This window comes from Eleutherodactylus coqui, chromosome 11 (genome assembly GCF_035609145.1).
Source record: "Eleutherodactylus coqui strain aEleCoq1 chromosome 11, aEleCoq1.hap1, whole genome shotgun sequence".
NCBI classification, from domain to species: Eukaryota; Metazoa; Chordata; class Amphibia; order Anura; family Eleutherodactylidae; genus Eleutherodactylus; species Eleutherodactylus coqui.
The window spans coordinates 8,616,131-8,640,498 of NC_089847.1; the positions used below are offsets into that span (position 1 = coordinate 8,616,131).

Consider the following 24,368-nt stretch of genomic DNA (forward strand, 5'->3'; position numbering starts at 1 on the left):
AGAGACAGACAGAGACGCACGTGCAGACGGCGGCGAACACCCAGAGACAGACAGAGAGGCACGTGCAGACGGCGGCGAACACCCAGAGACAGACAGAGAGGCACGTGCAGACGGCGGCGAACACCCAGAGACAGACAGAGACGCACGTGCAGACGGCGGCGAACACCCAGAGACAGACAGAGACGCACGTGCAGACGGCGGCGAACACCCAGAGACAGACAGAGACGCACGTGCAGACGGCGGCGAACACCCAGAGACAGACAGAGACGCACGTGCAGACGGCGGCGAACACCCAGAGACAGACAGAGACGCACGTGCAGACGGCGGCGAACACCCAGAGACAGACAGAGACGCACGTGCAGACGGCGGCGAACACCCAGAGACAGACAGAGACGCACGTGCAAACGGCGGCGAACACCCAGAGACAGACAGAGACGCACGTGCAGACAGCGGCGAACACCCAGAGACAGACAGAGACGCACGTGCAGACAGCGGCGAACACCCAGAGACAGACAGAGACGCACGTGCAGACGGCGGCGAACACCCAGAGACAGACAGAGACGCACGTGCAGACGGCGGCGAACACCCAGAGACAGACAGAGACGCACGTGCAGACGGCGGCGAACACCCAGAGACAGACAGACGCACGTGCAGACAGCGGCGAACACCCAGGGACAGAGACGCACGTGCAGACAGCGGCGAACACCCAGAGACAGACAGAGACGCACGTGCAGACGGCGGCGAACACCCAGAGACGCACGTGCAGACGGCGGCGAACACCCAGAGACAGACAGAGACGCACGTGCAGACAGCGGCGAACACCCAGAGACAGACAGACAGACGCACGTGCAGACAGCGGCGAACACCCAGGGACAGAGACGCACGTACAGACAGCGGCGAACACCCAAAGACAGACAGAGACGCACATGCAGACGGCGGCGAACACCCAGAGACAGACAGAGACGCACGTGCAGACAGACAGCGGCGAACACCCAGAGACAGAGTCGCACGTGCAGACAGCGGCGAACACCCAGAGACAGACAGAGACGCACGTGCAGACGGCGGCGAACACCAATTGTCGCTGCGAAGCTCTGCCGCAATTTGTGACAGAATCTGCACGAAAAAAAAATCTAACGCATATTCCACCATGTGAACAACCCGCAACACTCCGTGACCTCCTATGAGACAAGCACATTCCACTTCTAACAGAGCCGCGCGCACACAGACGGACAGCAACAGAGCCACACACACATGGACGGACGGACCAAGACAGAGCCACGCGGACACACACACACACACACACACACACACACACACACACACACACACACACACAGACAGACACACACAGACAGACACAGAGACAGAGCCACGCGGACGCACAGAGCAGCGTGCACATACACACAGACAGAGCCGCACATAGACAGACAAACAGAGCCGCGAATGCACAGACGGACAGCGACAGAGCCACACACGGACGGACAGACGGACGGACGGACCGACCAAGACAGAGCCACGCGGACACAGACAGAGCCGCGCACACACACACAGCTGCGTACGGACAGACAGAGCCGCGTGGACACACACACACACGGACAGACACAAACAGACACACAGAACTGCGCGGACACAGACAGACAGAGGCACGCGGACACACACACACGGACAGAGACAAAGCTGCTCGCACACACAGACACAGCCGCGTGCACACACACAGACACACACGCAGAGCCCACTGCGTGTGCGAGAGCGCGCACACGCACACACAAGGACAGACATTTGGAGCCCCACACACACGGACAAGCAGACAGAGCTGTGCGCGGCTCCGTCAGTGTGTGTGTCACTGCGTGGCTCTGTCTCTCTCCCACACACAGTTTCGCACGTGCACACACACGGACAAAGAAAGAGCCGTGCGCACACACACACACAGGGCTGCGCTCACACACAGACAGACGGACGGACAGACAGAGCCGCGTGTACACACACACACACAGGGTGGCGCGCGAGCGCGCACACACACACACACACACACACACACACACACACACACACTCGGACACATACAGACAGCGGAGCCGCAGAACGTCTGCACACACAGACAGACAGGAGGATCAGACAGAGCCGCACGCACACCCCAGCCGAACAGAAAAACAGGGGGAACAAAACAATGAGTGGCCCAAAGAAACAGCAAGCGTATCTGGATTGGAAGTGTACAAGTTATTATGGAGGTGCTGCCGACCAGATACTGCTGCACATTAGTGGGTGAATGGAGTGACAAAAAACGGATGGCGCCGCGACCCAAAAGCGATCAAATTACTACAACTTTAGGTTCAATTTCTCCTTTTTCAGACATTAAAACCGGGATTCATTCCTGCGGGTCGGGACCTCGCGGTCCGGACTGTATGTAATCCAAGAAGGGGTCTCATCCCGAAACGCTGGCTGTCTAAATCACAAAATAAAGGAGAAGTTGAAGCTGATTGTTGTAGTAATTTGGTGGCTTCTGAAGCGCGGCGGCGCCAGCGTCCCGTCTCTCCCTGCAGTCACGTTGGTGGGACCTTTACAGAGCATTGCAGTAATGACACAGACAGCCACACGGACAGCCACACGGAGGAAGGAGCTGGTCCTCCCCGCTGCACCAAGTCTGTAAGAAGCCACAGGGAGGAAGGAGCTGGTCCTCCTCGCTGCACCAAGTCTGTAAGAAGCCACAAGGAGGAAGGAGCTGGTCCTCCCCGCTGCACCAAGTCTGTAAGAAGCCACATGATCAGATCTCGTAGGAGGTCCCGGACCGAGTGTTGGGGGGGGTTCATATGGGGGAATATGCGTTGGATATTCTTTGGGCAGATTCTGTCACAAAAACCACGGCACAGATTCGCGGCCAAGATGCGTATTCGCCGCTCTCTGTGCTGCGGACGTCACGCGGATTCAACCCTCGTCCGTCAGGAACATCCCGGTGCAGAATCTGCAGATCCCACATGGAGCCACAAGTCCCTTACGGAGTCCCACTGAGCGGAAAGCAGATTGGCTGTCAATTACACAGAACTGCGAACACTCCCCAACACAGCGGAAGGGGGATTATCTGCCAGAGACAGAGGACTTAAAGGGGATGTCCAGGTGTAAACTACTGATGGCCTATGTGCAGGATAGTACATTAGCGGGGTCTGACACCTGGGACCCCCTCTGATCAGCTGTTCACTGGCCCACTGTCCTCATGAACTGAGCTGATCTCTTCATTCTCATTGCGGTGGCCAAGGTTGGTATTACAGGTAATTACCATTCACTTCAATTGGATCATTGCTTGTAATACCAAAACTGACCACTGCAATGAGAATGGAGCCGTCCGTTTCCTGAAGAAATCAGCTCAGTGCACATAAGGAAAATGGCTCAGCGAGGACCCCTGCTTATCTAACATTGATGACGTATCCTGTACATAGGCCATCAGTCGTTACACCTGGACAGCCCCTTAAAGGGATGCCGATTAAGAGCTTGATGCAGATGCTCAGACAACTCTAAATACTTCTTTTTCGGTCGGCATTAGACGCCCCAGTATATAGACCCTCCCTGTTACGTTGGTGGGCATCACTGTGCGGCTGGAGGGGCGCAGATTTAGGGTGGATTAATGCAGGGAACGACAGTCGAAATAGTCGTTCGACAGAGTGAATGAAAGCGACACTTGTTCCGTGTAATCATGGCCACCAACCGCATGAAGAGCTCGTTCACTGGTCGCTTTGCTTCAGTTCACCTACAAATTGTCGCTAGTTGACTAATTATCGCCGCTGCACACAGGTAATCGTCTGTCTTTTAACGACCAGTCAATAACTTCGCGGTAAATTGTGCGCTTCAGCGACTGCAAACAATCGCTCCGCATAAAAGCGCGCCAGCAATAGTCGTCCGTACGTTGCCATGACTATTTCGAGCGACTATTCAAGCGATAGTTGTCCCACGTAAAGCCACCCTCAGTCATGAAGATGAAAGAGGCGGCGTCACATGACCCGCGGCGATGACCCGCTACACGCCCGCCCCCCAAGGAACACACGACACGTTCTCTTCCCCTTAAAGAGGCGGCGTCACATGACCTGCGGCGATGACCCGCTACACGCCCGCCCCCAAGGAACACACGATACGTTCTCTTCCCCTTAAAGAGGCAGCGTCACATGACCCGCGGCGATGACCCGCTACACACCCGCCCCCCAAGGAACACACGATACGTTCTCTTCCCCTTAAAGAGGCAGCGTCACATGACCGGCGGCGATGACCCGCTACACGCCCGCCCCCCCCAGGAACACACGATACGTTCTCTTCCCCTTAAAGAGGCGGCGTCACATGACCCGTGGCGATGACCCGCTACACGCCCGCCCCCCAAGGAACACACGATACGTTCTCTTCCCCTTAAACACAATTATAATAAACCGACAATTATAGCTTTACATGGCGGCCGGCCCGAACGCGGGGAAGACGGAGCGATCTTCAAATTAGTTCTTAATTGCAGTTTATAATTCTAGATAATGAGTTGTCAAAATGAGCTAAAGCGCCAACCCCGCGACTCTGACAATGTGCGCTGATTGCAGGCCGACCGCAAGGCAGGTTATTAACCAGACGGCAGAGCCTTGTTTACGAGCAGCGAGCCGCGGCCGGGGGAGTGGGGGCGAGGCATGAGGCGCCCCTAAATGTAAGGGATATTAGAGGCAGCGCCAATCTAACAGCAAAATACAGGGGGACGTGGCGTGTGCCCGCTTACCCTGGCGACACGGCATCCTTCCTCACAGGGGCTATATTGTATACTCCCTTGGGGGGAGGGTGTGTGGCCTCCTTAGGGGGCACGATACACAGGCCTCCTGCTCATCAAGGGATACCCCAATCATTGGGTAATACGCCCTTAACTGTATAGGCATCACATTCTGCTGTCAGGATCACACAGAGACGAGCAGCGCCACCCAGTCACCGCTTATCCCTGACTGATACATCTCATCACACTACACCAACCATAACTGCCTGTTAAGAAGCGCTCCCTCTATTTATATAAAGAGGTTCTTCAGCAGCTGTGGGGTGTATTATAAAGCAGTGTGGCCCAGCTGCTGCAAATCATCATGATACACTCCCCAGCTGCTGCGGAACCTCACACAACAGACCCCTCAGCTGCTAAAGAACCTCATACCACAGACCCTTCAGCTGTTGCAGAACCTCATACCACAGACCCTTCAGCTGCTGCAGAACCTCATACCACAGACCCTTCAGCTGCTGCAGAACCTCATATCCACCCCCTCAGCTGCTGCAGAGCCTCATACTAACGCACCTTAGCTGCTGCAGTACCTCATACTAACACACCACCTGCAGAATCTGTGATATGACTTTATTCAATTGCTACAGTGGCTTATACTACACACCTCAGCTGCTGCAGAACCTCATAATACACATTTGTTGCTACAGACACTTTTTTTCTATCCAGTCTAGCCAATCATCTGGGAACACATCACCTACAAAGATACATTCTAACAAGCCATCAGCAGGACTACATCTTCCATTCACTGACAGCAAGCAGAGCCCTTAAAGCTGGTGGAAACATTAAATGCGTGCAGAATTGGCCAATGCCTAATGATAAATCCGTATTACGCCATCAGTGGAGCGGCCCTACAAGTGACCAGCTGCCAGTCACTGGGGTCAGCGACAGTAATCCGCCCGAGCGCCGCCCGCCCTCGCAGCCCATCAGTAACCGGCAGGTGAAATTACACTTCAAGATGCATTTTTATTTGTGGGAATGATTTGTTGTGCGCGGCGCTCAGCGGAGGAGCAGAACTACTGGGGGATAGTAATCATGCATTTATTTAATGTGCCCGCCGATGAGCGATGTGACCGCAGAACACGCTGACCCCAAGGATAAAAAGGCAATTTCAGTGCTGAGCAGAAAATGAGAGGCTGCCGCGCTAAAGTGCCAGGTGCCGTCAGATGGGCGCTGATGGATTGTCTTCTGCAAAGTCACAAACGACCTCGGCGGCCTTCTATCACTGCCGCCAAACTTTGTAAGTAACAGGCGGTCTGTGCGCGGCGGAGCCCCCCGTAGAGTCCTGCAGCAACGGCCATTGTAAGCGGAGCGTGCCAGGCAGAGGAGCGGGCATGGACCCACGTCAGCACCCGGCTGCACTCTGATGAGGGCCACAAACTCCAAAAGGGTTTGCCTGTACATAATGATCTTCACCTTAAGTCTCCGGCGTCGTCTCATATTCACAGTCTCGTTAAAAGGTCCAACATTGACTTGCAGTAATGCTGCCTTCCAATAGGTGGCGCTGTAGAGGCATTGCTCCATATTTGCATATTTCCCAGAGGACCATGCATGGCCGTATGAGTCTCCCCACTAACTGCTCTCTTTGAGGGCGTGTTTACACGGACAAGTGTCCCGTGCGAGTTTTGTGTGTTGCGAAACGCACGAAAAAACGAGCCCGTTGTTTTCAATAGGCATATTTACACGCACGCTTTTTCTCTCGCAGCGATGCTATGCGATAGGGCCGGCGTGATATTGCTATTCTGCAGAGATTTTACAGAAAACTCACCCATTATTTCCCTTGGGAGACTTAAAAATGGCGCGGCGCCCGTATGTATAGGCGCTTTTCAGCCAAGTGCGATTCTTAAAGTTTCCTCACTTGCATAGAATAAAAAAAAAACAAAAACACCATTTCACTAGCGCCATATCACGCTGGTCGGTATTCCTGCAGCCTAAGGCCGTGTTTACTTGGGTAATTGTCCCGTGCGAGTTTTGTGCATGGCGAGACGCAGGGAAGCAGACCCCATTGTTTTCACGGAGCTCGTTCACATGTGCGATCTCGCTCTTGCAGCGATGTTGTGAGATACAAATATCGCAGCGTGTTCTATTTCTCCGCGATTTGGAGGAAAGTCATTTTCGGAAGAGAGCAGCCATGGCTTTCTGATCACAGACATCCCCCTTAGCGAACGGTCACACGGGGGAAATTCGCAACGACACGGAAAAAAAAAAAAACATTTAAAAAAATCTGTAGTCCCAATTCTGGCAAACAGCAAATTGTCATACAGAAAGCTGCGGCCAGAGGAAACCTAACATTACGTCAGAGCCTCTCAGAGGAGACCGGCCGCAGAACTGCAAGTCTGGGGTCCGCCACAACTGGAGCTCCGTATGCGGGGTCTCTCCGGGGTTCCCAATTTCTCCCTAATAAGGTATACAGACGGAGGCGCCTTCATCGGACAATCTACGTAACCTGAAATCTGTCCATCCATCCCCCGATTGGTTGTCCCTGTTCATTGCCCGCTCCAGGCCTTGCAAAACAGGGCAATTCTGTGCCGGATTATCGGAATTCCGCTGTATATCTAATTGGTAGGCCCAAGTAGGAGTGCCACTCACCGATCCGGTACCAGCGGTCCAGCTTGTCCCACAGGCTCTCATTGTCCGGCCGCGGGAGGTCGCTGCTCTTTATGGGTTCATAAACGGAGCCTGAAATGAGAAGCGGGAGATGAAGTGAGAAGAGACGGAGTAAGACACAGATTAGTAAGCTGCGGCCCCCCTTACAGGTTACAAGGACCCTACAAGTAATTCCACACAGAAAGCTGCACTATTTTTTGCAGCAATTTGAAGTAATTTTTAGGTTTTTCTTCTTTCATTGATCCAGAGCTGAAATCATAATTCTGCTGGTTGCCCTGGGAAACAGACAGCAGCTTGTCTCCACTACATCTCTTAGGATGTAACATAACAAAGTACACTCTGTGCAGCTTCTGAAGCAGCAGGGGGTACAAGTGTGTGATGGCGGCACTGGAGGAGGGGTGGGGGCTGTATTCAATATGGCATACTTCAAAAAAAGGCCATTAAAGGCATATCCTTCACCAAAAAAAATGCAGCCTCCCTCCAAATTAATACTTTATCACATTGGAAGTCTACTTGCCCATTATCCCACCAGTTAAACGGGTGTGTCCAGACTTTTGCCTCACCATAATCTAATGATAGATATATTACATAGTGATATAGTGTTTAAATTAGAGACCATTGTGAGAAAGGAGGTGAGAACTAAATGCCTCCACAATATATTATTAGCCAAACCAGCAACTGAAGAGCTGCAAAACCCTGGATGCAGCTCTGGATGTGACTAGAGTATAAAAGTGCTCAGCGCAAGAGAAAAAAAAAAAAAAGTATCAACACCAAAAACAACAAACGCCCCGCGGCGGTGGCGGTGAGACGCGGGGAATGATTTCCCTCCACCGATGATGTAAAGAACATTTCTGTTTCAATTTGTACGGGAAATCTGCGCTCGCTGCTCGGAGTGAATTAATATTCCTTCGCCGAGACGCTCGCCTAATAAAAATGCGGCGCTTCATTAGCTGTGAAGGAATTAAAGCCTTTCTATTAATATTTTAATTGCCTTTTTAATTTCTGCACAAATCGCAGACAGGCTTCCTAGCAACAAACATCTGAGGGCTTAAAGTAAACTTGACTCCGCGCCCGGCTGACGGCAAAAAGCCTGGAACTAATTCAACAAGGTATAGAGGGCGGCCGCGACTCTCCACCGCGCCGAGCACCGCGCGGCCGGGGGGATTACAGCAGCTCCGCCAACCGGTTGCCACGTCCTCCACATCCATCTACATCCCAAAGGAGGACGCCTGTAAATAGCTGCAGCTCCATGTAGTGCGTCTTATACTCAAGTCACAGCTAAAGCTGCAGGCCCAAGTTTACAAAAAACCCCACATCTCATAGCTGGAGAGCCGCATGTAGGAGGTCAACCTTTTACAATGTAATGTTTCCGATGAATCGATTTGATTTGGCAACTACATTCCAACGACTGAAGGAAAGATTGACATGATGTGCTCATACCAAAGTGTGGAAGATGTGGGAATTACACTGCACACTATCCTGCTACAGGGAAAAAATACATTACTTATCCTGTACTGATCCTGACTAACATGCTGTATTATACTCCAGAGCTGCACTCACTATTCTGCTGGTGGAGTCACTGTGTACATACATTACTTATCCTGTACTGATCCTGAGTTACATCCTGTATTATACTCCAGAGCTGCACTCACTATTCTGCTGCTGCAGTCACTGTGTACATACATTACTTATCCTGTACTGATCCTGAGCTACATCCTGTATTATACTCCAGAGCTGCACTCACTATTCTGCTGGTGGTGGAGTCACTGTGTACATACATTACTTATCTTGTAAAGCTCCTGAGTTACATCCTGTATTATACTCCAGAGCTGCACTCACTATTCTGCTGGTGGAGTCACTGTACATACATTACTTATCCTGTATTGATCCTGAGTTATATCCTGTATTATACTCCAGAGCTGCACTCACTATTCTGCTGGTGGAGTCACTGTGTACATACATTACGTATCCTGTGCTGATCCTGAGTTACATCCTGTATTATACCCCAGAGCTGCACTCACTATTCTGCTGGTGGGGTCACTGTGTACACACATTACTTACCCTGTACTGATCCTGAGTTACATCATGTGTTATACCCCAGAGTTGCACTCACTATTCTGCTGGTGGAGTCACTGTGTACATACATTACTTATCTTGTAAAGCTCCTGAGTTACATCCTGTATTATACTCCAGAGCTGCACTCACTATTCTGCTGGTGGAGTCACTGTGTACATACATTACTTATCTTGTAAAGCTCCTGAGTTACATCCTGTATTATACTCCAGAGCTGCACTTACTATTCTGCTGGTGGAGTCACTGTGTACATACATTACTTATCCTGTACTGATCCTGAGTTACATCCTGTATTATACTCCAGAGCTGCACTCACTATTCTGCTGGTGGAGTCACTGTACATACATTACGTATCCTGTGCTGATCCTGAGTTACATCCTGTATTATACCCCAGAGCTGCACTCACTATTCTGCTGGTGGAGTCACTGTGTACATACATTACGTATCCTGTGCTGATCCTGAGTTACATCCTGTATTATACTCCAGAGCTGCACTCACTATTCTGCCGGTGGAGTCACTGTGTACATACATTACTTATCCTGTACTGATCCTGAGTTACAGCCTGTATTATACCCCAGAGCTGCACTCACTATTCTGCTGGTGGAGTCACTGTGTACATACATTACTTATCCTGTACTGATCCTGACTTACATCCTGTATTATACTCCAGAGCTGCACTCACTATTCTGCTGGTGGAGTCACTGTGTACATACATTACTTATCCTGTACTGACCCTGAGTTACATCCTGTATTATACCCCAGAGCTGCACTCACTATTCTGCTGGTGGAGTCACTGTGTACATACATTATTTATCCTGTAGTGATCCTGAGTTACATCCTGTATTATACCCCAGAGCTGCACTCACTATTCTGCTGGTGGAGTCACTGTGTACATACATTACGTATCCTGTACTGCTCCTGAGTTGTACGGATGCCGAGTTACAACCTGTATTAGACTTCATGGCTTTCCAGAGCTGGCTGGGAGATTTCAGCTGTGAAGTTGCAGAATTATGAATGCAGCTATGAAGCACCATATACGTTTTAACTCAGCATCAGTCCGAGATTGGAGTTGATGCACACAGATCCGCCATTAGATTACAGCTCCTGCAGCACATTTCACCGCTCTGAGGTTCCAGTATTCGGGTGAGAGCAGCGGCCGGCGCCGGATCATGTGACCGCGCAGCATCCCCCCAGCAGCCTGCACCTAAGCACGGACTATTCATCTCAATGCATGAGAAAAGCCCGAATCGTGAAACACACAGAGATAAAACAGTTATTATCAGCTCCCCGCAGAGACGCGGCGCGGCGCTCACTTCACCAACACAGAGTCATCGCTCACAGAGACACGGGAGTAGTAAATATGGAAGAAAAGTTATGTTTGTCCATCAGTCACAGCGACAACCGACATGAAGAGAGAGGAGGCGACCAAATGAGGGCCTCGACTTAAAGGGGTGGGGCCAGGATAAAACGTGATCCCCGATCCCAAATTAATCCCAAAACGGGGGTCTGTTGCATCTTTAAGTGGGGATAACAGCAGCCGCGCATGAGCATCGCTGACCGCTGCGGCACTGAAGTTCCTCATCACTGCAGGGGGTGAAGTAAGGGGGGCACAAGACCCCTCTACTCCTGATTGGCCGCACAAGTCAACTGTAAAGTAACACCTTTAAAGGGACTTCCAGGCCTGAAATACTGATCTCTGTCCTGAGGACAGAAGAGTTATCAGAAGGGACCCATCGCCTGGGAACACCGCCAAATGTCCGCTAGTCTGAGGGGCCAATGGGTTGCTGGAAACACTTGAAGGGGAAATATGCCTGCAATACCATCACAGGCCACTGCAATGTGTACGGAGCTGTGGGTTCCAGCAACACACTATCTTTGCATGGCCCGGGGGCGGCAGATCCCACCGATCAACTCTCCTATGGATTGACCACTAATAGTTACGTCCTAAAAAAATCCCTTTAAAAGGGGTTGTTCAGAGTTAGAAAAACATGGCTACTTTCTTCCAAACACAGCGCCACCCTTGTCTGTGGGTTATGCGTTGTACTGCAGCTCAGCTCCACTGAAGGGAATAGAAGGGGAGCTGCAATACCAGACACAACCCACAGACAAGAGTGGCGCTGTGTTTGGAAGAAAGCAGCCATGTTTTTCTGACCCTAGACAACCCTTTTAGGAGGGTTGTCCAGTTGAAAACTATATTGCTCTACCCACAGAATAGGCCATCAATAGTAGATCAGTGAGACCTCCACTGATAGCCAGGCCAATGCCCTGAGCTGATTTCTGCAGGAAGTAAACAGCTCTGTTTCCACTGTAGTGGCCAGATGTAGTATTGCAGGCCAAGTTGCCATTGAAGTGAATAGGAACATACCCTGTAATACCAAGCCTTACCACTGCAGCGGGAACAGAGCTGTCTACTTCCTGCAGTAATCAGCTCAGTGCACGAAACACAGCAGCCTGGTGAAGAACGGATCAGTGGAGGTGGCAGACCCCGCTGATCTACCATTGATGGCCTACCCTGGGAATAGGCCAACAATAGTCTACAAATGGACAACCCCTTTAACGTCAGTCCGCAGTGATCACATGGTACACGCAGGAGAACAATGGGGTTGTTGCGCTTTGTTTTGCGTGCGTGAAAAACATGCGCAGAAAACGCAGTGCTTCGGTCTGTGACTATGCTGCACATTCACGGAACGGAGTCTGCGCTCGCCCGTGTGAATGAGCCCCCTTTACCCGCGCCGAGGATGTGGAGCTGCGAAGCAGAAGCCGAACTCAAACGGCCATAAATAATAATAGAACACAACAGCGTTTGAGGGCAAAAAAAGTTGACGTTCCGTCCCTTTAAAAATTCTAATTTATGCAAATCAGATTTTGCGACGGCTTCCTCGGTGAACGTGCGAGTATAATAGGAATGTGATGGGCCGCGGGATGACGGGCAGCACGGCGCAGCCTCACTCACCGGCTTTATTAACCATCCGAGCGGCGAGGTCGCCGGTCTAATTGAATGTCATCTAATCCCCGCTTCCCCGTGCGCCCGCCGCGATCCGCATCTCCTGTCAGCGCGAGGATTTACTCCACATAATTGCTTTGTTGTCGGCTAAAAGGTGATTTTCGGAAGATACTTTGGGTTCCGGACGGTTTCATAATGAGGGAGGGCGGAAGTGATGGAGCCAGAAGGGGGCGCAAGAGGTCATGGGGGGGCCGTGACCCCCGAAAGGTGGAGAACCACACCAGCTGATGTCAAAGGGTTCTGCCCTCCATCATCATAGGATGCAGATCATACACAGTGTATCACTGTACAGCGATGACACTTAAAGGGGAACTCCACCGCCAGCCGTCAAATGAAGGATTCTCTGAGCGAGCAAAGGGTTAAAATCTGTACGGGTCATTATATAGCGGCTGAGATAACGGACATTGCTGGGCAATCTCCATCTTTAAACATGGCTGCCTTCTGCCAGAAACAGCACCATACCTGTCCCATGGCTGCACTGCATTGATTTGAGTTCAGCTGCAATACCGAATGCAACCTGCGGTCAGGAGTGGTGCCGTTCTTAGGAATAAAAAACACTTATAATGCCGAACAAACCCTTTAAAAGGGAAATCTGCTGCTGCAAAACTACAATTCCCAGCATGCCCGACATTGCAAGGCGTGCTGCTCCCCATATTGGAGGGATTCCCCCTAGAGTGGAGCTGCAGGGTAAAGGATTGTGCAACTTAAAGGGCTTTTTCCAATAAGCACACATATCCTGTACCCACATGATAGGGTATCCTATCATTCGGCAATCCTGAGACCAATGCCCCCCGGTGAATGCAGTGGGGGTCCGACTGCCGGACTGCAGCACCATTCACTTCTACGAGAGAGGAGGAGATCAACGGCTCAGCGATCACCAACCACAGAAGTGAATGGCGGTCACACATCCGCAGCGCCACTGCATTCACATGGGGCATTGGGGTACGTCGGGGGCTCCGAGGGTCCTAAGGTCGGGCCCCCAGCGATTAGACATTTATTCCCTGTCCTGTGGATAGTAAAACCCCTTTAATTTAATGTCCATGACGGGCTGTTAAAGGGGATGTTTACAATGCGTCTGATATAAAGTAATTATCCCACGACCATCGTATCATTTTTCCGCAGGTGACACATTTATGATCGCTGGAAGGGTCCAACCTCAGGGACCGCCAGGGATCAGTAGAACAGCTCACGCCGGCGCCCCCTAGTGAACGGAGGGGCAGTTGCATGCGTGACCATCTCCATAGGCAGTGAATGGAGTGCTGGTCATGACTCGGGTGCATTACTCGGAGTCCCAGTGGTCGGACCCCCGGGGGGGTCTTACATTTATCACCCATCATGTGGATAGACAAGCAGCGATGGAATAGCCCCTTGAAGCACGGCCTCCCCTCATTAGAGGCTTCCGCTGCTGAGACCCCTTAGATCTGCTCTCATTGCTGATAGGCAGACAATGCGGGGGGACAGGAGTGTACGGTAATGAACACCTCATGCTCTGCTTGCTGTCAGTGAATGAGATACATTACTAGCCAACTAGGCAGACCTGCCATTCAGGAGTCTGGGAAAGCTGAGTGACCTTACAGACTCTGGAGCGGAGTGATGAACGGAGGACGAGTAAATTGCACTTTCCTCTCCCTCCTTCACCTTCAGCATCCCGAGTCCCATGAATCTTACAATTTCCTCATTTCCCTGAGCAAGCAGATTCTGCGATGGCAGCGTAATACGGGATGTCATGGCGGGGTGACCCAAGGAGCGCGGCAGATTAATGGCTTCACCTGGACCCCGCGCCCCCTATCAGGGCGCCGCTTCACGGCCATTATTAGGTAAGAGGAGTCAATGGGCTGTAAGTCGATAAAATAAGGAACAGGAATTGAATGTGTAGTCCGAAGAGCTGGTGTGAGCGGGCGGCAGCCAGAGCGGCCCGCGGCGAGCCCGGAGGCCACAGCCAGAGCGGCCCGCGGCGAGCCCGGGGGCCGCCGCCAGAGCGGCCCGCTTCCAACCGGGGGCCGCCGCCAGAGCGGCCCGCGGCCAACCGGGGGCCGCCGCCAGAGCGGCCCGCGGCCAACCGGGGGCCGCCGCCAGAGCGGCCCGCGGCCAACCGGGGGCCGCCGCCAGAGCGGCCCGCGGCCAACCGGGGGCCGCCGCCAGAGCGGCCCGCGGCCAACCGGGGGCCGCCGCCAGAGCGGCCCGCGGCCAACCGGGGGCCGCCGCCAGAGCGGCCCGCGGCCAACCGGGGGCCGCCGCCAGAGCGGCCCGCGGCCAACCGGGGGCCGCCGCCAGAGCGGCCCGCGGCCAACCGGGGGCCGCCGCCAGAGCGGCCCGCGGCCAACCGGGGGCCACCGCCAGAGCGGCCCGCGGCCAACCGGGGGCCGCCGCCAAAGCGGCCCGCGGCCAACCGGGGGCCACCGCCAGAGCGGCCCGCGGCCAACCGGGGGCCACCGCCAGAGCGGCCCGCGGCCAACCGGGGGCCACCGCCAAAGCGGCCCGCGGCCAACCGGGGGCCACCGCCAGAGCGGCCCGCGGCCAACCGGGGGCCACCGCCAGAGCGGCCCGCGGCCAACCGGGGGCGACGCGAGAAAGTCCAATTTTTACCAATAATTCATAGTTTAAACCCTAATAAAATGACTCCCCAAACATTTTACTGTTTTTTTGGACAGCATTCTGGTTTTCTCCTGTTATCCTCCCCCTCTGCGGAGAGGGACTCAGGATTTGGGTGCCCCTGGAAAGCGGTTTAGCTCCGCGGCTTCCATTAATCATGCAGAGGAATCGCTGCTGAATTCCCCAGATATGCGAGGAGATCAAATCAGGCAAAAGGTCGGGTATTCGATGCAAATAGTGAGAGTTCACCTAACTTCTGCATTTATTGCACAACCAGCATGTGTCAACGTTTCGAGGCCCCAAGCCTCTTCCTCAGTATCTGCTGGGGATGTGGGTTGGAGAATATATCTATACATATACATATATATATATATATATATATATATATATATATATATATATATATATACACACTGGTTACACAATAAGAAGAGAGGTTAAGCTTTCCACTATATACTTACCCTTTTTGCCTGCTGTGATATCTACCGCCCGCGTCCGGCCTTGACGTTGCGTCGGTCATTGCGGTCGGCTTCACCCGCTATAGAGAGATAAAGACTTTCTGCCTTCAAGAGTAAATCCCGACCCCCTCCCCTTGGATGCAGCTCACACCTTCTCTTCTCGTTTTGGGTTGCCCCCCTTCTATTTTCCGTACTGTCCCCAAGTGACAGATTATCAGCATTTCTGGATTACTGGATTTAAAGGGATGTGCCCAATTCGGACAGAGATGGCTGCAATAGGAACACTGCTGATTCCGAGGTGGTTGGAGGACGGGAAGAGCCGAGTGCGGCTGGTCTATCCGTAACTCCATAGAAGTCAACGGGCATTACTCAACAGCGAAGTGTGCTACGCCTTTTCCGCTCACTGTGCTACGTTGTTTATTGCTCCCTGTTATCAGCCAATTCGGGGGTCAATGGGAGTTCTGCAGATTCTATTCAAACGGCCCAGTAAATGGAGGTAATAAGGTGCAGCGTCCCTTTAATTTACGCCAAAGTCATATCAACTAAAATCGCAGAACTCAATGCATGTGACCCGCGCCCAGGAATACGAGCGATGCAAACCGTCACCTGGCCCCTTTAAGAGCCCGGCTGGGCACTGAATTACACATTCACCCACCATGAGGCGGGGCTGCCCTTGGGGTATCGGGCTACTAGAGACCCCCTTATTATACTAACGCACATTAACAGAACAGGAAACTAACGAAATCCAGGAAACTGTCTGCAAACCGGTAATTGCTCAAAAGTACTTTAGTCATGTGTGGTGAACGCCGCGCCACGTGCGCCCGGACCGCCAACTCCTCGCTGGTAATTACTATAAGCCGCACATCACCGGCGGGCAGAGAGCGCCAGAACATCCTGCCCTGATTAGCCTACCCCAGAAATGGACACGAGTCCCCGGGGAGCGGACGCGGGACCTTCAGGGATGCAACACAGCGCAATTTATAGAATAACGTATGAGGCGCCAACTCTTAAAGGAGAAGTACAACACCCCGATATGTGGAAGTACACAAGGATAGACAGAGCAGCTCAGATGTAGCAGAGCCGAGCGTACGATGCGTCATGTACAAGGGCCGATAGTCGCCTAAAAGAAGTGATGGGAGGCAGGTATATTTTGCCAAAAAAAAACTCGCATTGGCGTGAAAACGCACGTTGGCGGGCGCGATATCGGCTCACCCATGTGCAAGTAACCTAAGGGCTCAGTCCATGAGCGGGATCATAGAGCCATTCGCATTGTTCTCTACAGGTAGTGTGTTCAGCTCTGTCCATACGCAATACATCGCAACGCCGCCATGAGACCGAGCAGGACAGTGTGCGTGAGATACGCCGCCACCGCTGCCGTACGTGGAGATAGCCGGCTCACCGCCGGTTCCCATGATCAGCGCAGCGCTTTATGCATCCGTGGACACGAGCCCCGCGGGTGTGACTACACTGAGCAGCTCCCCTCGGCAGTGCGACCTCCGTTATGAGTCTCTGTTCCGGACGGCGTTTCCCCCCCTGCGTTTATAGGTAGAGGAATGCTGGCGTGTATCTGCCCCCCCCCCCCCGGACCGCCGTCACACGGGCGTATTCGTGCGCACAATACGCAGAGAACAGAACCCATTTAATTCAATGGGCTCCTTTACATTTCCGTATTTTAGGCGCACATTTCCGTTGCGCAAAAACAAGACCACGACACGCTCTACTGTAACACAACTGCGCAAAAAGGCTACATAGAGGTTAATGAAGAAGTGCGCAAACGCCAGCAGATACGTGATTAATATATGCGTGATTCTGCTGGAAGAAGAACACATCTGGAGCGCATTACATGGATTAGGCGTTTCCAGCGGTGCGTTTGTTTGCCGCGTGCACAAGTGAACACGCCCTGCGGGGGAAAAGTACTGTGATATATGCCGACACGTGCGCAAAAAAGGCTCATTCAGTGCACAAAAGAGATGTGCGGAGGCGCGCGAAAATGACAAAGGCTTTAGGTGATCTTCACACGGTTGCGTGCGATTTTTCACGCGTTTTCGCGATGCTCCGTGTGCGCCGTTTTCCACCGCTTCACATTTCCTTGTTGTTTTTTTTCCATGCGATCCCCAAAGTAGCGCGTTATAAACCCCTCGCGCCGCGTCATCCGTCCCGTCGTCGGCCGATGTTTGGACAGGCGTGCATTTACTGTTAAATCACGATAAATCGTCAAGTGTAAACGCACGCCGCGACTAAAAGACGAACGAGAATTAGTTAACTTCTCATTCGGTCAGTTTTTTGCATGTAGAACACTTAGCCACGGATCGGCCGGGAGAACAGGCGGTCCATTTATGAAGCGCTGCCTGTTCACTGCGAATGGCGACGCCACGGCGAATGTTAGGCTGCGATATCCGTGTTCATTAATCTTTGTTGCGCAGTGTACGTTATACACACCGCCACTACTAACACGTACTGCGGCGGGCTGCGCCATTTTTCCTTCTTTTCTAGGAACGGTCCTGGAGGACGCGATCGCACGGCGCAGGAAACTAATTACTAGCAGGAACGGTGAACTTTGGCTCTAGAAGAGAACAAGGATGCCAGCGGTCGGAGATGGATGGCAGTCCGTGCGGCGCTGCCCTGCGTGCAGACCCCATCCCCCGCTCCTCGCCGGCTGGCCGGGGGGGCCGCTGTAACTTCACACGGGTTATTTTTAGGATATTGATCTTTTGGCTGTTCCTGATCTGCAGACTGACATGTAAACACGGCGGCTTAATATAACACCGAGACATCAACCCCGGGGGGCCGAGAAGACCCCAGGAGCAGGAAACAAGCCGAAGAGATCAAAGACCAGCAGCGACCGTCAGCGAAACGCGTCATTAATGAGAGGTCCGAAGCGCAGAAATAGTCACAGACTGAACATCCTCAGCAGAGGAGAGCAGCGCAAACCGTATAGGGGGTCCGCACGGGCGGGTGGTCTGCAGGCACTAAACACATCACAAACCGCAGCGGAAAGAAAACATGGCCAGAACAGCGCCGCTCTTACCCACAGGTGGTGTGCGGGACTGCAGTTGAGGCTCATTCGTTTGAATAGGGCTGGGTAGCAGTACCAAACATCAGGTGACTGTTGGCCGCGTAAACAGGAGCCACTTACCGTATGACTGTGAATGGAGGCGGGCTGGCGGGGCGGTGGAACGATCCCCAGCCGTTCCCCTCCTGTGTAAAGCACAGGAATGCTCGTTGAACGGCAGTCCCAAAAGAAGTCCTGCAGGGCGCTCCTGCACCCGACGGTCGTCCCAGGTAAGAGGTCCTTTAAGGGCCCGGTACACGGGACGGCCTGTTGTGGACAGATGCAAGACCGGTCGTCCCAGCAAGGATTGTTACTCCACTTTTCCACGGGAACGAGCATCGCTCAGTCAATAGAGGCGGAGCGGTCGGGGGTCATTCACAACAGGCAGGCGGCCACAGATGAACGACTGACTAGTCACACAGGCTGATAAGTCGTTCAGCTTTATGCACGCAGAAACTGAACAAAGACCAAGAAGCGATCGAATTCTCGGTCAGCATTCAGTCGGGGCGTGCCTTTACACTGCGTGATAATTGGTCAGAATCCCATTGGATGCGGTAATGTGAACGTTTATGGGACGAATGTCAGGCAAACGATGCCCAACACTTGTCCCTGTGTGTCCTCACCTCCTGTACCGCAGTTAGTAGTGCTGGCTCCCTTACAGAGTGGCCAGCAGGGGGCAGGGCAGTGCAGCAGATTTCTCTCCTCTATAGCAGTCATTCAGTACTAAACGGCTGCTATGTTAGGTGAATGGAGAGGGGCGGGGGAGAGTGTATGTGCGGAAAGGTGTGTCAGACATCGTTTGCCTGACATTCGTCTCGTTTAAATGGGGCTTAAATAATGTATGTACACAGTGACTCTGCCAGCAGAATACTGAGTGCAGCTCTGGAGTATAATACAAGATGTAACTCAGGATCAGTACAGGATAAGTAATGTATGTACACAGGGACTCCACCAGCAGAATAGTGAGTGCAGCTCTGGAGTATAATACAAGATGTAACTCAGGATCAGTACAGGATAAGTAATGTATGTACACAGTGACTCTGCCAGCAGAATACTGAGTGCAGCTCTGAAGTATAATACAAGATGTAACTCAGGATCAGTACAGGATAAGTAATGTATGTACACAGTGACTCCACCAGCAGAATAGTGAGTGCAGCTCTGGGGTGTAATACAGGATGTAACTCAGGATCAGTACAGGATAAGTAATGTATGTACATAGTGACTCCACCAGCAGAATAGTGAGCGCAGCTCTGGAGGATAATACAGGATGTAACTTAGGATCAGTACAGGATAAGTAATGTATGTATAGAGTGACTCCACCAGCAGAATAGTGAGTGCAGCTCTGCAGTATAATGCAGGATGTAACTCAGGAGCAGTACAGGATAAGTAATGTATGTACACAGTGAGTCCACCAGCAAAATAGTGAGTGCAGCTCTGGAGTATAATACAGGATGTAACTCAGGATCAGTAATGTATGTACACAGTGACTCCACCAGCAGAATAGTGAGTGCAGCTCTGGAGTATAATACAGGATGTAACTCAGGATCAGTACAGGATAAGTAATGTATGTACACAGTGACTCCACCAGCAGAATAGTAAGTGCAGCTCTAGAGTATAATACAGGATGTAACTCAGGAGCAGTACAGGATAAGTAATGTATGTACACAGTGACTCCACCAGCAGAATAGTGAGTGCAGCTCTGGAGTATCCTTCTGTGAGTTGTATTGGGACCTATGTGGGTGAGACTAAAGCCAAAAACTGACCTGTGATGGGCAATTGTTACAATGAATCAGACGCCACAGTATTGTATCACATTATCACATGCAACAATGTATCACATGCACAAACATGAATTATCAGCACTCACCTATTCGCAAGAACGTGGGCGACATGGATACGGTCTTGTCGACCAGCTGCGCCATTTTACTTGACTGCATTGGGACCAACCACAGACGTCTCAACCAAACTGGCAACTGGTTAGTAGCGGTTACGGGCAATTACAGTGAAATTAAGGTGTTAGCAGCTGCGTTAGAGAGCAAATCCGCAAAAGTGAGGAGCAGAAGAAGCCGGCAGGGGGGGAGAAAAGCAAAAACATCACTGGTGTTAATGACAAAATACGGTTCACAGAAGACAGATCTAATATTACACACAATCCGGAACGTTCCGCGGCCACTTCAGGGTTCTCTGCAGTCTGAAGGCTGCGCAATTCTTGTTACCAAAATGGCGGCAATTAGCAATTTCAGTAATTTTTACCATTTACTGCTACTATGCAGCGCTAACACATCATAGGGGGTCCTAAAGACGCTAAAGGTGCCCACTGTAATCTGGACTGGTGGTCTCCGGCCGTCGTGGAACTACAACTCCCAGATTGGCTGGGAGATGTACTGGCATGGCAAACAGGTTGGACGGAGAGCACAGGATGGGCAAGACTGCAACCATTTTTGGAGTCACCGGACTTCGATGACTCAAAGACCCCCCTAACATTCCATATTACTGAAGGGCGGAAATCCCATTTGGACTTCCAGTGGTCCATACCGGCCCCCCGATCTCAAGGCTGCTTGAGAAAGGCTCTTAAGTAAGCCGAAACGTGTTGCATGTTATGTGTTATGGATGAATAAACACTTCTGTTTTAATCACGCTCGTTACATTATCTGCCATCCGGGATTCAGGGGTGCCAGGTGATACGGCACCCCTGCAAAGTAAGGCTGGGTTCACACGGGGCAGATTTGCCATGGTTTTTCCGTTGCAGTCTTGCCACAAAAGAGCTGCTTCTGCGGCAAAACCGCTTCAAAGCTTAATTTGGGCTTGCGGATTTTTCTGCGGAAAAATCCGCACGCATTTTTTTCCGCAGCGCTTTTTTACTTTTGGCCGCGTATTTGGTGCGGTTTTGGCTGCGTCCATAGAGGTCTATGGACAAAAAAGCGCTGCGGAAAAGACCAAAGAATGAACATGCTGCATCTTTTAAAACCGCGACTCAGTTGCATTTCTGCACTGCGGCTGTGCGGAAAAAATCCGTCGTGTGAGAACAGCTTTTTGGCAAATCTTATTTGTGCTGCATTGCACTGCAAACGCAGCGGTTTTGCAACGGCAATCCGCGGCAAAACCGCAGCAAATCTGCCCTGTGTGAACCCAGCCTTAGGCTGGGTTCACACGGGGCGTATTCCTGCTGGAAATCCTGCAGTTTGGCCGGAGCAAAAACCGCGTGATTTCCGCCAGGAGAACAGCCGCGGAAAAACCCGCGGCAGCTTTGAAGCGGCCCAGCGGCTTTGAAGCGGCCCGGCCGCTAGCTTTTCCGTAGCGGCCGGCGCTCCCATAGAGGAGAGCGCGGCCGCGATGAAAAGAAAAGATAAACAGACATGCTGCATATTCTGAAACCGCGGCTGACTTAGATTTGCCGTCCCGTGTGGACGAGATTTCTGAGAAATCTCGTTCACATGGCTGGCTAATCCCGAGATTAGCGGCCGCGGGCGGATTTGCCGCGGCGAAATTCCACGCAGCAAATCTGCCCTGTGTGAACCCAGCCTAAGTGTTACATCTTGCTAGTTTTCTCCCTTATTGGTAATTTTCTCCTTATCCTTTGGTTTCGCTCTCAATTCCGTGGTTGAACTTTTTTCACTTCTGGAATTCTCCCATGACGCTTTCCTGTGGCTCTTCTAACTCACCGATGCAACTCTTGCCTAATTTCAATGATATCTGAGGTTTGGATCACCTTCTGTTATCCAGATATGATCTGGGATTGCACGCTACCCTGGATGGTGACGTAGCACGGCCCGGTAACGTCGGGCGGGTCATCTTTTATGTACTTCTTTTCACCCCTATGCTCCCAGTACACCCAGCCTCTGGGGCGCTGATCACGGTTCACTGTCTTGTACTTCTGAGAAATGAGGATTGTCTAGACCCGATACAACTGTAACAGATGGTCAGCTGTGAGAAGTATTGGGTCTGCACAGATGTGAAGCCTCTGCATGTAGGCAGGAATGTTCTCATTCAATGACAGCAAGCAGAGGGCTCAAAAATGGGAGAAACCGAATCACAAAGTTCAATAGAAAGTTGCAAAACTTTTCAGTGAAGACATAAACTTCAGGCCGTGTTCACAGGCGGCGGATCTGTGCGGACCCCCGCAGCACGGACGGCCCGCAGCACGGACCCCCGAAGCACGGACGACCCGCAGCACGGACCCCCGAAGCACGGACGACCCGCAGCACGGACCCCCCGCAGCACGGACCCCCGAAGCACGGACGACCCACAGCACGGACGACCCACAGCACGGACCCCCGAAGCACGGACGACCCGCAGCACGGACCCCCGAAGCACGGACGACCCGCAGCACGGACCCCCGAAGCACGGACGACCCGCAGCACGGACCCCCGAAGCACGGACGACCCGCAGCACGGACCCCCGAAGCACGGACGACCCGCAGCACGGACCCCCGAAGCACGGACGACCCGCAGCACGGACCCCCGAAGCACGGACGACCCGCAGCACGGACCCCCGCAGCACGGACGACCCGCAGCACGGACGACCCGCAGCACGGACGACCCGCAGCACGGACGACCCGCAGCACGGACGACCCGCAGCACGGACGACCCGCAGCACGGACGACCCGCAGTGTTTACCGAAGCAGCAAAGTGGGAAATTGATATCCTATGAACAATTTATCGCCGCAGCCTGTCCACTTTATGGCCATTTACTCTGGGACTCCCCCCTCCCTCTCCTCAGTCAGGGGGCTATGTCTAAATCTTGTGGGTTTTGATGCAGATTTTCAGCTGTGGACATTCTGCAGCTAATCGGCGGGGTGTGAACGCGCCCCAAGGACCTCATTGTATGCCAGAGATAAGCGCCCCCTGTGTGTGTACTCTGGGATTACCCAGGGTGGGGTGGAGGTCACCACAGAAGGACCTACAACAATGGAGGGGTGGGGGAGGCTACAGCAGTCGCCACTGATACACAATCCAAACATCGGGTTTTAGATTTTCGTTACTGGCAGGAGGAGGTGCGGACGCCCGCCACTCTATGGGACCGCCACACCACGTGGACCGCCGCACCGCATGGACACTGCCCTCCGCAGGACCGCTGCACCACGTGGACCGCCGCACCGCATGGACACTGCCCTCTGCAGGACCGCCAAACCGCTCTACACAGGTTTCCAAATATCTTCTTTGGGGTGGAACCAAACCGGAGCGGCCCGCCAGTTACGTCCGGTCGGGGCAATCAGCGTACGGAGACGAGGGCTGCGGCGTTTGGGCTTCACTCCATCACTATTCATAAGATCTCTGCTTGCTTTCAGCACATCCAGCGGCTGAAACCTGCCCAGACCTAAGACTCCTCGCAGCTGAGGGTTTGTTACAATGTATCTTCTGTGAGATCACCATCGGCAGCGCAGATACGCCGGGGGGATATTCACGTATCGCACGTACCCACACGATCCCGCTGAGGTTAACGAGCCAGCGCAGTCCGTAATACCGACCAAAACACGATTTTTTTTCACGTGTGCAAACGCAGTTCTGACCGCCCGACGCAGGAAACAACGGGGTCTGCGCTGCCCTTACATGTAACAGCGCGCGAATACATCCGGGAGGGGGGGGGGGATTCACGAAGGCTGGCCTGTCATACGCCGATCTGTAAGGGGGTCTCCGGGACGCGGGGGGCCTCTCCACATGGCGGGTCCTCAGTAACGGGGGTCCGTATAGCGCCGTCGCTCTATGAAACGGGACTTCGAAGCGCGGCAAAAACCGCAAACTTCCTGCTACGGTGTCATAGCAGCGGAGCGCCAAAATATGGCGAGCACAACGGCCGCGGTATTACACG

At 52.7% G+C, this 24,368-nt stretch overlaps 1 protein-coding gene across 3 annotated transcripts in view; it reads right to left on the reverse strand.

The window, feature by feature from the left end:
• PHKB (phosphorylase kinase regulatory subunit beta) overlaps nt 1-24,368 on the reverse strand; it is a 177,273-nt gene that overhangs the window by 152,328 nt on the left and 577 nt on the right. For 2 of the 3 annotated variants that reach the window (XM_066583993.1, XM_066583995.1), the window contains exons 2-3: nt 20,428-20,583; nt 7,364-7,453 (exon numbers count right to left, since the gene is read on the reverse strand). In XM_066583993.1, coding sequence (XP_066440090.1) covers nt 7,364-7,453; nt 20,428-20,497 — 160 coding nt within the window. In that variant the 5' untranslated portion in view covers nt 20,498-20,583. The remainder of the gene's footprint in view (nt 1-7,363; nt 7,454-20,427; nt 20,584-24,368) is intronic. The other variant, XM_066583996.1, reaches the window with a different exon arrangement.